At 55.5% G+C, this 14,043-nt stretch overlaps 2 protein-coding genes across 6 annotated transcripts in view; both read right to left on the bottom strand.

Annotated features, from left to right (window-relative positions):
- The window catches only part of PRR12 (proline rich 12), a 37,699-nt gene extending 34,858 nt beyond the window's left edge, over positions 1 to 2,841 (bottom strand). Inside the window, exons 1-2 of one of the 3 annotated variants that reach the window (XM_015124585.3) lie at positions 2,299 to 2,841; positions 618 to 730 (exon numbers count right to left, since the gene is read on the bottom strand). In XM_015124585.3, the coding sequence (XP_014980071.2) occupies positions 618 to 730; positions 2,299 to 2,384 (199 nt within the window). In that variant the 5' untranslated portion in view covers positions 2,385 to 2,841. The remainder of the gene's footprint in view (positions 1 to 617; positions 731 to 2,298) is intronic. The other 2 variants (XM_077980809.1, XM_077980808.1) reach the window with 2 other exon arrangements.
- Positions 2,842 to 3,084: 243 nt separating this feature from the next.
- PRRG2 (proline rich and Gla domain 2) lies at positions 3,085 to 14,023 on the bottom strand. Of its 3 annotated transcripts, XM_015124583.3 has the most exons (8): positions 13,968 to 14,023; positions 13,201 to 13,256; positions 10,945 to 11,042; positions 10,540 to 10,715; positions 10,262 to 10,301; positions 5,382 to 5,517; positions 3,995 to 4,147; positions 3,085 to 3,680 (listed from the first exon to the last, which is right to left on the bottom strand). In XM_015124583.3, exons 3-8 carry the CDS (start codon positions 11,027 to 11,029, stop codon positions 3,662 to 3,664), a joined length of 609 nt encoding a protein of 202 aa, XP_014980069.2. In that variant the 5' UTR covers positions 11,030 to 11,042; positions 13,201 to 13,256; positions 13,968 to 14,023; the 3' UTR covers positions 3,085 to 3,661. The 3 variants fall into 3 exon arrangements, with proteins under 3 accessions (XP_014980069.2, XP_077837200.1, XP_014980070.2); XM_077981074.1 differs by lacking the exon at positions 13,968 to 14,023 and having other exon boundaries at positions 10,540 to 10,874; positions 13,201 to 13,355; XM_015124584.3 differs by lacking the exon at positions 13,968 to 14,023 and having other exon boundaries at positions 10,945 to 11,082; positions 13,201 to 13,348.
- Positions 14,024 to 14,043: the final 20 nt, after the last annotated feature.

Raw genomic sequence — 14,043 nt, 5'->3', positions numbered from 1 at the left:
TCAGAAAGACCAGAGAACGAGTCAAAAGGGACTGAGCTCCATGGGAGGGTTCAGAAAAAAAGATGGGGAGGGAAAAAGGGAAGGAGCCAATCAGGAAGGTCAAAGGTCAAACTAGACAGCATCATGTCATTGCCAGTACCCCTAGGAAGGGGGAACCAATCAGAAACCTTGGAGGCAAAGGCAGGGGGTGGAATAAGGCAATGGGGCAAAATAAGATAAAAGAGGGCGGGCCAGATAATTGGGGCCAGTCAGGAAGAAAGAGAATCAGGAAGACAGAATTCAGAGTTCCAAGGAGCCAAAAGAATAGGGCAAACCCAGAGGGAAAGAATTGGGGTGGGCTGGAGAGAGGCGGAAAAGCCTGGAAGAGAAGGTGGGATTTGGGGGCTGATGGGACAGGTCCAATTGGAGCGAAAGGGGCGGGGCGAGGCAGGGGCGGACGAATCCGGCGAGAAATGAAGCAAGGACCAGCAGCCTCAAAGGCAACCAATCAGAGGAGACACGGCAAGGGGCGGGCCACGGCACGGGCCACGGCCAATTAGGAGGGGCGGAACTTTCAGCAGCCAATCAGCTGCCTCGGGGGAGGGCCAGCCCAAAGCGGGGCGGGATGGGGGCCGTACCTGCCGGGTGGTGGTTGGTGGCATAGCTTTGCAGTGGGTGGGGGGCCGCGTAGGCCTGGCGGTGTAAGATGTCCGTCTCGGGGTGCGAGGTCCTGGAGCTGCCATAAACCAAGCTGGGGGAAAAGGAGAGACGTCAGGGGGTTCTCCCAAGCTGCCTTCTGAGAAAGGAGCTCAGGAAACCCCCCAGGGAGTTGGGGGGACCCTTCCAGCTGATTGGGGTAGGGGGTGTTAAGCTAAGGAACCATAGGCCTTTAAAGGGGAGAAGACAAGGGAATCGGGGTACCCAACTAAAGAGCCACAGAAATGGCCCCCACTCCAGAGCCCGAATAAAGAGAGCCCGGATAGTCTCACGTTTACAAACAGGCATGCTCAGAGACGAAACTAACACACAGAAGAGGGTCCAAGGCACAGGAAGCGTCTTGAGTTGCAAATGAGAGCCTTCCCCCGTCGACCCCACCAACCCCCCACCCCAGGCCCCGTTCCGGCAACACTGGCCATGGGGCCAACGCCAAAGGTCCACATGGACGACTCCTCTTCCGTAGACACACGGGAACACAGAGGCCCTGAACTTCATGGGGTGGTGCAAAACAAGTTGGGAGCAGGAGGCAGATCGGTTCCCAAGCGGCAACGGTTGGGGGGGGTGGAGAGAAGAGGGAATAAGACCCGGGGAAAGTACCAGGTACAAGTGTGGACAAGAACACCGTCCATCCCCGGGGGTTGAGGTTCAAATGCATGGGCCCGTGCAATGCCAGGTGTGTGTGCAAATGGGTATCCAACTCACCCGTGGGGAAGAAAAGATATAGACGGAGGAATCCCACACCGAAAATCCTGACACAATTGGGGTTATGCCCTGCTGGGAAACTCAGGTGTGTTGGGGGGGAGGTGCTCGGGGGTAGGTGAAGTGTGAGGAAGCAGCAGGAAAGGGGCAGATTCACAGGTGAACACGCTGCCAGCCACGCACGCAGAGGGCCCACGCTCAGACACACAAACACACACCCGGGAAACATCCGACTCTTCCCATGCAACGGCCCCAGTCCGTGGCCAGACTCAGGAGGGCAAACGCTCCACTCCTTGCCATTAACTAGGATTCTCTGCCTTTGGGGGTGGGGGCATTAAAGGGGGCGTGTCCCAGATGCTAGACCCCCCCCCTTACACACACAGAACCGCAGCTTAGGAAGGGGGCGGGGCCCCATGCCCACTCTGCGCGCGGAATTCTTGGGGGGGCGCCTAGTGGCGCGGCCTCGCACAGTCCCGGAACAATAGGACCTGAGGGGGGTTCGCGCCCCCCAGATCTGCGTTCTAATTCTTCTCTTCTTCCCACCTTTGCAAGAGCAGCGCCTGGGGCGCGGGGGGGAGGGGTCACCAAGCCGGGAATCCAAGGATGGGGGGAAGTCCAGGCCTTGCTTCGCCAGTCCCTCCCACCTTCCCAAGGCCTTCCCGTCCGAAATTGTTTTGCACCCCCATTTTCCCGCTGCAATTCTCCCTTTGCATGCCGGAGCTGGCTTTGGCGGAGTTTGCAATTTGCAAACTGGGGCGGCGGCGTTGTTACAAACCGAGGAAGGCCGCTCCCTTGCAAGCCGGAGGGGAGTTTGCGATGCACGCGTCGCCGGGCGGGCCCGGCCCGGCCCGCCTGGGCTCCCACCCCTTGGCCCCTTTCTCCAGGCCACCCTCAGCTCCTTACCTAGCTTTCGCTGACCTCTCGTAACTCCATCCCGCCCCGGCGCCGAGCGGGTCCCCGAAGCCGGCGCTGGGGTAGTTCCTGTCCATGAATTGGCCGCGGTGGAAATTGGGGGGAGGGGGAGGGAGGGAGGGAGGGAGGGGGCGCGCGCGCTCTCCTCCGCCGCCGCTCCCTCCGCTGCTGCTTTTTTTCCCCCCCTTTTCTCTCTCTCTTTTTTTCTTTGCAGCCGCCGAAGGCCCGGGAAGGCCCCGGGCGGGGGAGGGAGGGGGCAGGGGCGGAGGGGCGGGCAAGGGAGGGGGTGCAGTCGCTGAGCCAAGGAAGGGGGAAGGGGGGTTCCCCCTAGAGGAGGGAAGGGGGGGTGGAGGGACCCCGCTGTCTCCGCCTTTGCCCCGGCGCTTGCGAGAGAAAAAGGGGGGCGCGCGCTCGGGAGGGGGCGTCCCGGGCGGCCCCGGGGTGGGTGCAGGCGCTGGGTGCTCGCTCTCTCGCCGCCGCCGCCGCCGCCTCCTCCTCCTCTGCGCTCACGGTGCAGCCATCTTTGCACAAGGCGGCTGGGGGAGGGGGGAGGGGAAGGGGGGGCGGGCGGCGGGGTGTCTGGCTGCGCTCCGCTTCCTCCCACAATCCCGTGCAAATGCAAAAAAAAAAAAAAAAAAAGGGAGAGTGAGAGAGACTGAGCGCAAGCAGGGCCTGGGGGTGTAGGGCGCGTTTGCACAGAAAACCAGTTCCGATGCGCCCGGGATCGCGGTTCATTATTATTATTATTATTATTATTATTATTTGCATTATTTCTGCTTTTTTTGGTCTCCTTTCCGAAGGGTTTTTATTTAGGGGAAGAGCTCAACTCCAGCTCCCTGGGTGCAATGCGAGCCTGCCCGCACCGAGCACGCTTGCAAATATGCCCCCCGCCCTTTCCCTGGGTTACGAAGTGCCTCTGTACCGCACAGGGAGTGCACGAAGACACGCGTGTGCACAGGCGGGGCTGTGCGTGTGCGTACCCTGTGGCACTGGAGGGGACTGTCAGGTCATATCTGCCCATACACAAGACGGCACAGCCGGGGCTGGGCTCCTGGGTCCGAATTTCCCCGCGCGTCTGCCTACCACGGGGGCGGAACTGACCAGTGCCCTCACGGTCAGGAGAGTGTGGGGGCCCGTGAGGGGCCAGGACACGGGAACACGTTGCCGAGAACATGTGTATATCCATACGCGGCGGAAACGCGTGTGCCAGGGCAGGCCTCGGGCCGGGCGACCCCTACTCCCACCATCCCCGCCCCCCCAAGTCCAGCTTCGGCGTCTACGAGGCCTAGGGGCTTCCGGAATCCGGTGTGAATCAGGGGCACGGTTCGGAGAGCCGGGTCTCGAAAGCAGCTCTTCAGTGAGGCCTCCTGAGGCTGCAAGAGAAGAGGCACACTAGGGAGTCAAAGCTCCTGTGTTTTTTTCCCCTCAGCCAAGACCACTCCGACCGCCCTTGGAGTCTCAGCCAATCCCGGACCCTCTGGGCACAGGCCCCACCCTCTTATACGCCTCCGCACATACAACGCTGGGCCACGCCCCTAGACCATTGCATGGGGCCCCGCCCCCGCACTCCAAGCCCCGCCCTAGGTAATAAGGCCCAAATTCCAAGTCCCGCCCCTGAGCCCAGGTTCCTCCTCCAACGTGCCCACCCCTCTGCGCCCCGCCCCCGGGCAGAAGCCACGCCCCATACCTGGTGTAGGGGGGTGGAGGTGCGTCGTGTACCCCAGAGGCTGCCAGCGCCTGCTCATAGGTGGGGAGGCCTGGGGGTTGGGGTGGGGGTGGAGGCAGGGGCGTCGGTGGGCCCAGAGGGCTCAAAGGACTCAGAGGGCTGATAAGCCCGGCCCTGGGGACAGCAAAGGTACAGTGAGCAGAGGCAACTTACAGGATACCTAGACTAAGGCGGAAGAGAGGGGATCTAGGAGATGGAGATTCAGGGTGACACTGGGACAGAGCTGGAAGGGAGGTGGACCTCAGAAAAGGAGGGTCACCTTCAGCCTAGCCTTACACACAGAAAAGTGCCTCAAATGACAGTCAGCTACACACAGGCAGACCCAGAAATCAGCAACCACAGAGACACACTCTTATTCAGACACACCCATGTGCACCAGATACAGGCAGAGCAATAGAGAAAAAGACAGCCCTGCTGGATGCACGGCACACACCTATAGTTCTAGATCCTCAGGAGGCTGAGGTGGGAGGATTTCTTGAGCCCAGGAAATTGAGGCTGCAGTGAGCTGTGAACGGGCCACTGCACTCCAGCCTGGGCAACACAGTAAGACTTTGTCTCTTAAAAAAAAAAAAAAAAAAGGGCCAGGCGTGGTGGCTCACACCTGTAATCCCAGCACTTTGGGAGGCAGAGGCAGGCAGATCACCTGAGGTCAGGAGTTCAAGACCAGCCTGACCAACATGGAGAAACCCCGTCTCTACTAAAAATACAAAATTAGCAGGACATGGTGGCGTGCACCTATAATCCCAGCTACTCGGGAAGCTGAGGGAGGAGAATCACTTGAACCCAGGAGGCAGAGGTTGCAGTGAGCCAAGATCACACTATGCACTCTAGCCTGGGCAACGAGAGTGAAACTCCGTCTCAAAAAAAAAAAAAAGCCCTGCAGAGAGGCAGGCCAACACACACCAAACAGACAGAACTCAGCCCATCCATATAGACAGGAACACAACATAGATGCACTCCTCACCAATTTCCCACACCCACTCAGGTGCTGCACCTGTCACCACTGAAACTGACATACCACAGACACCCAAACACCACAGGCTGCACCGTCGCAGCCTCACCAGATACAATATCCAGAGTGGTAATCCCAGTACCACAAAGACAGGCCGGCAGCAAAAGTGGTCAGAGCTCCTACTGTGGGCCAGGTACTGAGGATCTAGACAGACAGAGCAACAGACACCAAAACCAGACACAAGCCAGCTCACAGATTCACTCTCCAAATGACAGTGTCCTCAGGTCTTTCATCAGTGCCCATCTGCCCCCAATCCTTAGCACATCCCTTTAGGTCAACATTTCCTCCCTCCCCTTGCTCTCCACCACCACCGCCTCCTCACTGAATCCCCCTTACTCTTGGGGACAGGGCTGCTGGCCTCGGCGGCGTCGCCAGTGCAGATACCAAAAGGCTCCCAGGCCAGCCAGGACAATGAGAAGGACACCACACGTCAGTCCCACAGCCAGGCCTGCCACATCCACTCGTCCACGCCCTGCAGGGAAGCAGGGAAGGGGAGCCACTGTTTCGGGGACGGCCACCCACCCTAATCAAAATTCCTTCCCACTGAGGGAAGAGAACAGACCCTGAAGCAGGCAGAGCTGGGGTCCCTTCCTAGCCCTGTGACCTCAGGCAATTCACCTCATTCCTTTCTCTGACCCTCCACTGTGGGTTCTGTAAAATGGGAACCATAACCCCTACCCCACTGTGAAAACTTAATGAGATCAGGCTGGATACGTGACTGATTACAGGCTGGATACAGTGGCTCACGCCTGTAATCCCAGCACTAGGGAGGCCAAGGCAGGTAGATCACTTGAGGCCAGGAGCTCAAGACCAGCCTGGCCAATATGGTGAAACACTGTCTCTACTAAAAATACAACAAATTAGCCAGGCGTGGTGGTATGTGCCTGTAATCCCAGCTACTTGGGAGGCTGACACAGGAGAATCGCTTGAACCCAGGAGGCGGAGGTTTTAGTGAGCTGAGATCGAGCCATTGCTCTCCAGCCGAGGCAACAAGAGCAAGACTTCCTCTCAAAAAATAAAAAAACCACCACCACCACCAAAAAAACAAAACTATGTCCTGGCCAGGTGTGGTGGCTCATGCCTATAATCCCAGAACTTTGGGAGGCTGAGGCATGGAGATCACACAAGGTCAGGAGTTTGAGACCAGCCTGGCCAACATGGTGAAATCCCATCTCTACAAAAAATACAAAATTAGCCAGGCGCAGTGGCTCACACCTGTAATCCCAGCACTTTGGGAGGCCAAGGTGGCTGGATCACCTGAGGTCAGGAGTTCGAGACCAGCCTGACCAACATGGAGAAACCCTGTCTCTACTAAAAATACAAAATTAGCCAGGCATGGTGGCGCATGCCTATAATTCCAGCTACTTGGGAGGCTAAGGCAGGAGAATCGCTTGAACCCATGAGGTGGAGGTTGCGGTGAGCCCAGATTGCGCCATGGCACTCCAGCCTGGGCAACAAGAACAAAACTCCGTCTCAAAAAAAAAAAAAAAAAAATTAACCAGGCTTGGTGGTGCTTGCCTGTAGTCCCAGCTACTCAGAAGGATGAGGCAGGAGGATTGCTTGAGCCGGGGAGATTGTGCCACTGCCCTCTAGCCAGGATGACAGAGAGAGACTCTGTCCCCCTCAAAAAAAAAAAAAAAAAGTCACATGCACTACTTGGGATATGCTTTTAAAATTATTCATGGTAGCCAGGCACAGTGGCTCATACCTGTAATCTCAGAACTTTGGGAGGCTAAGGCAGGAAGATTACTTGAGCCCAGCCTGGGCAACATAGGGAGGCTCTACAAAAAAAAAAAAAACAATTTTTTTTTTTTTTGAGACAGGGTCTGACTCTGCATGGAGTGCAGTGGAGCAATCGCAGCTCACTGCCACTTGACGTCCAGGGCTCAGGTGATCCTCCTACCTCTGCCTCCTGAGTAGCTGGGACCACAGGTGTGCGTCACCATGCCTGGCTAATTTTGTGTTTTGTAATTTTTTGTATTTTTTGCCCAGGTTGGTCTCAAATTCCTCAAGCAATCCACCAATCTCTACCTCCCAAAGTTCTGAGATTACAGGCATGAGCCACCACTGAGCCTGGGGAAAAAATGTTGGTTTTTTGTTTTGTTTTGAGACGGAGTTGTGCTGTCACCAGGCTGGAGTGCAGTGGCATGATCCCAGCTCACTGCAACCTCCGCCTCCCAGGTTCAAGCGATTCTCCTGCCTCAGCCTCCCAAGTAGCTGGGACTACAGGAGCCCGCCACCACATCCAGCTAATTTTTGTATTTTTAGTAGAGACAGGGTTTCACCATGTTGGCCAGGATGGTCTTGATCTCTTGACCTTGTGATCCGCCCGCCTCGGCCTCCCAAAGTGCTGGGATTACAGGCGTGAGTCACCTTGCCCGGCCGGAAAAAATGTTTTTAATAGCTGGGTGTGGTGCTACAGGTACCTGTAGTCCCAGCTACCTGGGAGGCTGAGGAAGAAGGGTCACCTGACCCCAGGAGGTCGAGGCTACAGCGAGCCAGGATCACTCCAGTATACTCCAGCCTGGGTGACTGGACCCTGTCTCTAAAAGAAAAAAGAAAATGGACAGGCTCGGTGGCTCACACCTGTAATCCCAGAACTTTGGAGGCCAAGGCAGGAAGATGACTGGAGCCTAGGAGGTAGAGAGCAGCGTAGACAACACAGTGAGACCCCGTCTTTACATAAAAAAATTTTTAAATTATCTGAGCATTGGTAGTGCATGCCTGTAATCCCAGCTACTCAGGAGGCTTAGGTGGGAGGATCACTTGAGCATAGGAGGTCGAGGCTGCAGTGAGTCGCGATTGTGCCACTGCTCTCCAGCCTGGGCAACAGAGCAACCCCATTTCTTTCTTTTTTTTTTTTTGGAGATGGAGTCTTACTCTGTTGCCCAGGCTGGAGTGATCTCGGCTCACTGCAACCTCCGCTTCCCAGGTTCAAGCGATTCTGGTGCCTTAGGCTCCCAAATAGCTGGGATTACAGGCGTGCGCCACCATGCCTGGCTAATTTTTGTATTTTTAGTAGAGATGGGGTTTCACCATATTGGTCAGGCTGGTTTTAAACTCCTGACCTCATGATCCACCAGCCTCAGCCTCCCAAAATGCTGGGATTACAGGCGTGAGCCATCATGCCCTGCCCGACCCCGTTTCAAAAAAACAAAAAACAAATGGAGGAATTTAGGGACCCCCTTCTCCCCACCAATGTAACTAAGAATCTAGAATACATGTTTGACATGTTACTAAGGTGCAGCCCTGTTTGCAATCCAAGGCCTCGAGTCTAAGGACAAGGGAGTATAGGGAGTCGTTGGGCTTGGGGAGGCCTTGCTAGCTCTTGCTGCTGGGGAAACTTCCATGGGCACTAGATAGGTAGGCTTTCCTCCAGAGGTAAACCCCAAATTTTTTGTTTGTTTTTGAGATGGAGTTTCCCTCTTGTTGCCCAGGTTGGAGTGCAATAGTGTGATCTTGGCTCACTGCAACCTCCACCTCCTGGGTTTGAACGATTCTCCGGCCTCAGCCTCCCAACTAGCTGGGATTACAGGTGTGCGCCACCACGCCCAGCTAATTTTTGTATCTTTAGTAGAGACCAGGGTTCACCATGTTGACCAGGCTGGTCTCGAACTCCTGACCTCAGGTGATCCGCTCGCCTCAGCTTCCCAAAGTGCTTGGATTACAGGCGTGAGCCACTGCACCCTGCTGTATGTTTGTTTTTGAGACATCTCCCAGGCTGGAGTGCAATGGTGCAATCTCTGCTCACTGCAACCTCTGCCTCCCAGCTGCAGTGATTCTTGTGCCTCAGCCTCTTGAGTAGCTGGGATTACAGGCACACATCACCACGCCCGGCTAATTTTTGTATTTTTAGTAGAGATGGGGTTTCACCACGCTGGCCAGGCTGATCTTGAACTGCTGACTTCAGGTGATCTGCTCGCCTTGGCCTCCCAAAGTGCTGAGATTACAGGCATGAGCCACCACATCTGACTGCAGTAAACCCCCAGACTTTTGAGCCCCTTTAGCAAAAAGCGCAAGTGCAGCTTCAGAAGGCAGGTCCTCCTGATGTGGGCACCTTCAGGTGGATTCAAGGAGCCACTATGCCTCGCTAGGCCTGTAGGGAAATTACCTCCCCTAGCAACCAGGCTCCAGTGTGAGACTCCAGCCCAGACCTAGGGCCTGTTGCTAAGGTGCATCTACCCCTAGCAACCGGGCCACAAGTGGGTGGGGCATCGGGGGCCCGGAGGGTGGTCCTCCAGTGGGCAGAAGGCCTTGGGTCCTGGAGCCTGGCTAGGTGTGGTTGCTAGGGAGAAGGCCTCCTTAGCAACCAGGCAGCTGCTGGGATGGGGCTGTGTGGGGGGGGAAATCAGCCAGGTACTGCTTCAGGCTTCTTCATCTGGTCTGGCCTGGCCAGGCCCTGTTGCTAAGGAGCAGCCCCCCTTAGCAACAAGGCTGGCAACAAGATGGGGCCTCAGAACTCAGAGGAGGGGTTGTTGGGGGCAAAATGGGCAGGTGAGGATGGGCAGGCTTCCTCCCTTGGTCACGTTGCTAGAGGGCAGCGTCTCCCGCAATCAGGCTGCTGGAGGGGTTGGTGTTTCCATTTACTCTGGACACCAGCGAAGGGTTCAGGTGGGCCTTCCCCTCTCAGCTTAAGGCCTGACAGGCCCTACAGCTCTAGCCTTTCCCTCCACTGACACTTCCCTTCCTAGGGACCCAGGACCTGCATCCAATAAGATGTGGTGGGGCCTGGCACCTATAGTCTCAACAGTCTGGGACACTGAAGCAGGAGGATTGCCTGAGGCCAGGCATTCAAGACCAGCCTGGGCAACATGGTGAGACCCGGTCTGTACAAAAACTACAAAAATTATCATGGTAGTATGGGCCTGGAGTCCCTATTACTCAGGAGGCTGAGGTGGGAAGATCACTTGAGCCTGGGAGGTTGAGGTTGCAGTGGGCCAAGATTGTACCACAGCCCTCCAGCCTGGGTGACACGGCGAGACCCTGTCTCAAAAACAAATAATTAAAAATAAAATAATCATAAGGTGTGGGGGGGCTCCTCAGGCAAGCCGGGGTCTTAAGCGGGGGAACTCCTTTAGCAGCCAGCTTCAGAGAGCACAGAATTGGGGGGCAGACGATTCTTGTACCTAATTTGGGGTGGAGGATGTTGGTTTGGCCTCCCTGGGAAGGGACTCCCTTAGCTGCACAGAACAAGACGGCTTCAGCCCCTCACTCACCTCCTTTGCCATTGTAGATGTAGTTCTCCCAAAAGCGCTCCTTGAGGGGGGAGGAGTAGAAAAGAAGGGGGAAAAGCAGCAATTCAGCTGGTAGGTTCACACCCCCAAACTAGCCCATCCTGACTTCTGAGACACCAGGGAGGAGGGAGCTGAAGGCCAGAACCTCCCCCTGCAGCCTCCCCACAGGTATAGAGAAGACAGAGGCCCTCCCCCTGCAACCTCCCCACAGGTATAGAGAAGAGAGAGGGCCCGAAACTCCAGGGTCTTGAGGACCTCACCGTGAGAGTGTTGTCCTCAAAATATTCCCTAGCCTCTTCCCAGGAACACTTCTCTTCATGACACTCCCGTTCCAGGTTCCCTGGTGTGAACAGCTCCAGGTCCCAGTGGTTGGCTCTTGGAATCCGGGTATGGCTACTCAGGAAGCTCTGGGCCTCTGGCGGAGCCAGGAACACTTCTGGACCCAAAGACATGAAGGACAGAAAAATGGAGGGTCCCTAGGGCTGAAGTCATAGGGGGATGGAAAGCAGTGGGGTCCCGGAGGAAGGAGCAGGAGCTGGGAATTCAGACTCTTGGGTCTGAAGGAGGAAGGGGCTGGGTCCTGGAAGAGGAGGGACTAGAGACATTCCTGAGTCAGGGGGAGGCCAATGCCAAGTATCTGGACACCATTTCCCCCAAACACTCACCTTGCTCTGTCTCCCCACTGGGTGAAGTGTCCAGGCAGGTGGTTAATGCCATGTATAGCAGCAGCAGAGAGGGGTGGCCCCTCATATTTTCCAGACACCTAGAACCAGGTGTGTTACAGCTGACAAGGGCCTCAGTCCCTGGGTAATAAGGCAGTGCTCTATCGACTGACCTCTGTGGTCCACGAATGATAATAATAGCAGACACTTACACAGCCTGTATTCTCTGCCAGATATTGTTTTGTTTTGTTTTGTTTTTGAGATGGAGTCTCGCGCTGTCGCCCAGGCTGGAGTGCAGTGGCACGATCTCAGCTCACTGCAAGCTCCGCCTCCCGGGTTCATGCCATTCTCCTGCCTCAGCCTCCCGAGTACCTGGGACTATAGGCACCTGCCACCACACCCGGCTAATTTTTTTGTATTTTTAGTAGAGACGGGGTTTCACCGTGTTCTCCAGGATGGTCTCAATCTCCTGACCTCGTGATCCTCCCGCCTCAGCCTCCCAAAGTGAATTTTCATATTTTTCGTAGAGATGAGGTTTCACCATGTTAGCCAGGCCAGTCTTGAACTCCTGACCTCAAGTGATCCGCCCACCTCAGCCTCCCAAAGTGCTGGGATTACAGGCATGAGCCACTATGCTCTGACTCAACTCATTTGACTTTTCACAGGAGTCATACAAAAATTAGCCGGGCGCGGTGCTGGGCGCCTGTAATCCCAACTACTTGGGAGGCTGAGGCAGAAGAATCGATTGAGCCTGGGAGGCGGAGGTTGCAGTGAGCCGAGATCGTGCCATTGCACTCCAGCCTGGATGACTGAGTGAGATTCCATGTCAAAAACAAAACAAAACAAAACTTTGCACAGGAGTCCTTTTTTTTTTTTTTTTTTTTTTTTTGAGACGGAGTCTCGCTCTGTCGCCCAAGCTGGAGTGCAGTGGCGCGATCCTGGCTCACTGCAAGCTCCGCCTCCTGGGTTCCCGCCATTCTCCTGCCCCAGCCTCGCGAGTAGCTGGGACTACAGGCGCCCGCCACCGCGCCCGGCTTATTTTTTGTATTTTTAGTAGAGACGGGGTTTCACCGTGGTCTGGATCTCCTGACCTTGTGATCCGCCCTCCTCGGCCTCCCAAAGTGCTGGGATTACAAGCGTGAGCCACCGCGCCCAGCTTTTTTTTTTTTTTTTTTTTTTTTTTTTTTAAAGACAGTCTGGCTCTGTCACCCCAGGCTGGAGTGCAGTGGCGCTATCTCAACTCACTGTGACCTCTGCCTCCTGGGTTCAAGCGATTCTCCTGCCTTAGCCTCCTGGGTAGTTGAGATTACAGGCGCGCATCACCACGCCCAGCTAATTTTTTTTTTTTTTTTTTTTTTGAGACAGAGTCTCACTCTGTCGCCCAGGCTGGAGTGCAGTGGCAGGATCTCAGCTCACTGCAAACTCCACCTCCCAGGTTCACACCATTCTCCTGCCTCAGCCTCCCGAGTAGCTGGGACTACAGGCACCCGCCACCATGCCCGGCTGATTTTTTGTATTTTTAGCAGAGATGGGGTTTCACCGTGTTAGCCAGGATGGTCTCGATCTCCTGACCTCGTGATCTGCCCGCCTCAGCCTCCCAAAGTGCTGGGATTATAGGCGTGAGCCACCGCGCCCGGCCCATGCCCGGCTAATTTTTACATTTTTAGTACAGACAGGGTTTCACCATGTTGGCCAGTCTGGTCTCAAACTCCTGTCCTCAAGTGATCCACCTGCTTCAGCCTCCCAAAGTGCTGGGATTACAGGTGTGAGCCACTGCGCCCGACCAGGAGTCCTATTATTGTCCCCAATATAGAGAAAAGGAAACTGAGGCACAGAGAGGTAAAATAGCTTGCCAAAGTTCACACAGTGTGCAAGTGTGAGAGCCAGGATTTCAGTGAAGGCAGTGTCCGCCAGAGAAGAGAGCAGAGAGCAGGCAGCTTATCTTTTTTCCCCATTGTGTCTACAGCACCTGACACAGATGCTCATAAACATGTCCACTGGTGATCTGGAGTCTTCCCTTCCTGGTAATTTCCACTTGTGCCTCTCTCTGTGCTCATTGTCACATCCACCCACAGACAACAAAGATTACAAGAGAGGCAGAGGCAGAGGATTAGTTGTATTATCGGGTCTAGGGACCTAGGGGGCAGGGGCCTTGGACTCCTGGGCCTAGGAGCCCCAAACTTCTGGGTCTCGGAGGGGCGGGAAGCCAGGATGCCTGGGTCCCCAAGCCAGGCTCTTCCTCCAGGGACATTCACTTACCTGCCCAGAAATGTGAGCACTGCCCCTTCCTCTTTAATGGAGACCTCCTTAGCCAGCTGTGAAGAGGGACAGGGAAGAGGGGAGGGGATAAGGAGGAGGGTGCCCCACTCCCGGTAACCAAGCCTGATCCCGGTTTCTGGCAGGGGGGCGGAACTTGCCATTACCTGCCCTGGGCGGGACTCAGGTAAGGGACAAAGTATTTAAAGGGACCTTGGGATAAAGGACTTAAAGTCCGGAGATCCATGGGGAAGCCAAGGTGTCGAATACCATGGGGCACTTGGGGGATTGGATTCGACCCTCCTCCTCCCTCTCGCCCCCTACCCGCTCTGGCTGTACCCTGGAAGTTCGCCTGGCCGAGCTAGAAAAATTAATGTCTGGGTCCCTAGATACCTAGAAACTAGCGGGGACGATATGCCTTAGTCCCTGGGACAGCTGGGCAGTGCCGCAGTAAATCCCTGTTTCCTGAGGGCGACTTGAACGGCTTTGACTTTCAATTTCCCAATGGCTCTGTCTGTAAAATGGGAGCGCAGTTGTCCCTTCTCAATTGAGTTTTAAGATGCAGCAAGAAGAGTGGATGATATATTTGGGGAAGTGGGCTTCCCGATCTCTAGGGGAAGTGATTAGTCCTTAAATTTGGGCTTGGAGGGACTCAAAGCCTGGGAATCAAGCAGGAAAAAACGATCTCCCTGGGAAATGCCTAGTACATAGTAAGCGTTCTCCATATTCCCACCAGGTTCAATATCCGGAACCTTCTATTTGCCACTCACGTTTCCGAAGGGAGAAAGAGAAGAGAGGACTTGAGCAAGCCAGGCGAGGCACTTCCGCAACTAGGGGCAGCTCTAC

Source organism: Macaca mulatta, chromosome 19, assembly GCF_049350105.2.
Source record: "Macaca mulatta isolate MMU2019108-1 chromosome 19, T2T-MMU8v2.0, whole genome shotgun sequence".
In the NCBI taxonomy this organism is placed as follows: domain Eukaryota; kingdom Metazoa; phylum Chordata; class Mammalia; order Primates; family Cercopithecidae; genus Macaca; species Macaca mulatta.
The sequence above is the reverse complement of the archived record's forward strand: the minus strand, read 5'-3'. Positions and strand labels throughout refer to the sequence as shown.

Bases quoted from the DNA above. Each gene is read 5' to 3' on its own strand.
- PRRG2 (XM_015124583.3), bottom strand. From the start codon at position 11,029: ATGAGGGGCCACCCCTCTCTGCTGCTGCTATACATGGCATTAACCACC. The intron at 10,302-10,539 runs GTGAGGTCCTCA...TCCCCCCTCAAG, and splicing joins TTGAGGACAACACTCTCACG to GAGCGCTTTTGGGAGAACTA. The intron at 5,518-10,261 runs GTGAGTGAGGGG...GCTTCCCTGCAG, and splicing joins CATCTACAATGGCAAAGGAG to GGCGTGGACGAGTGGATGTG.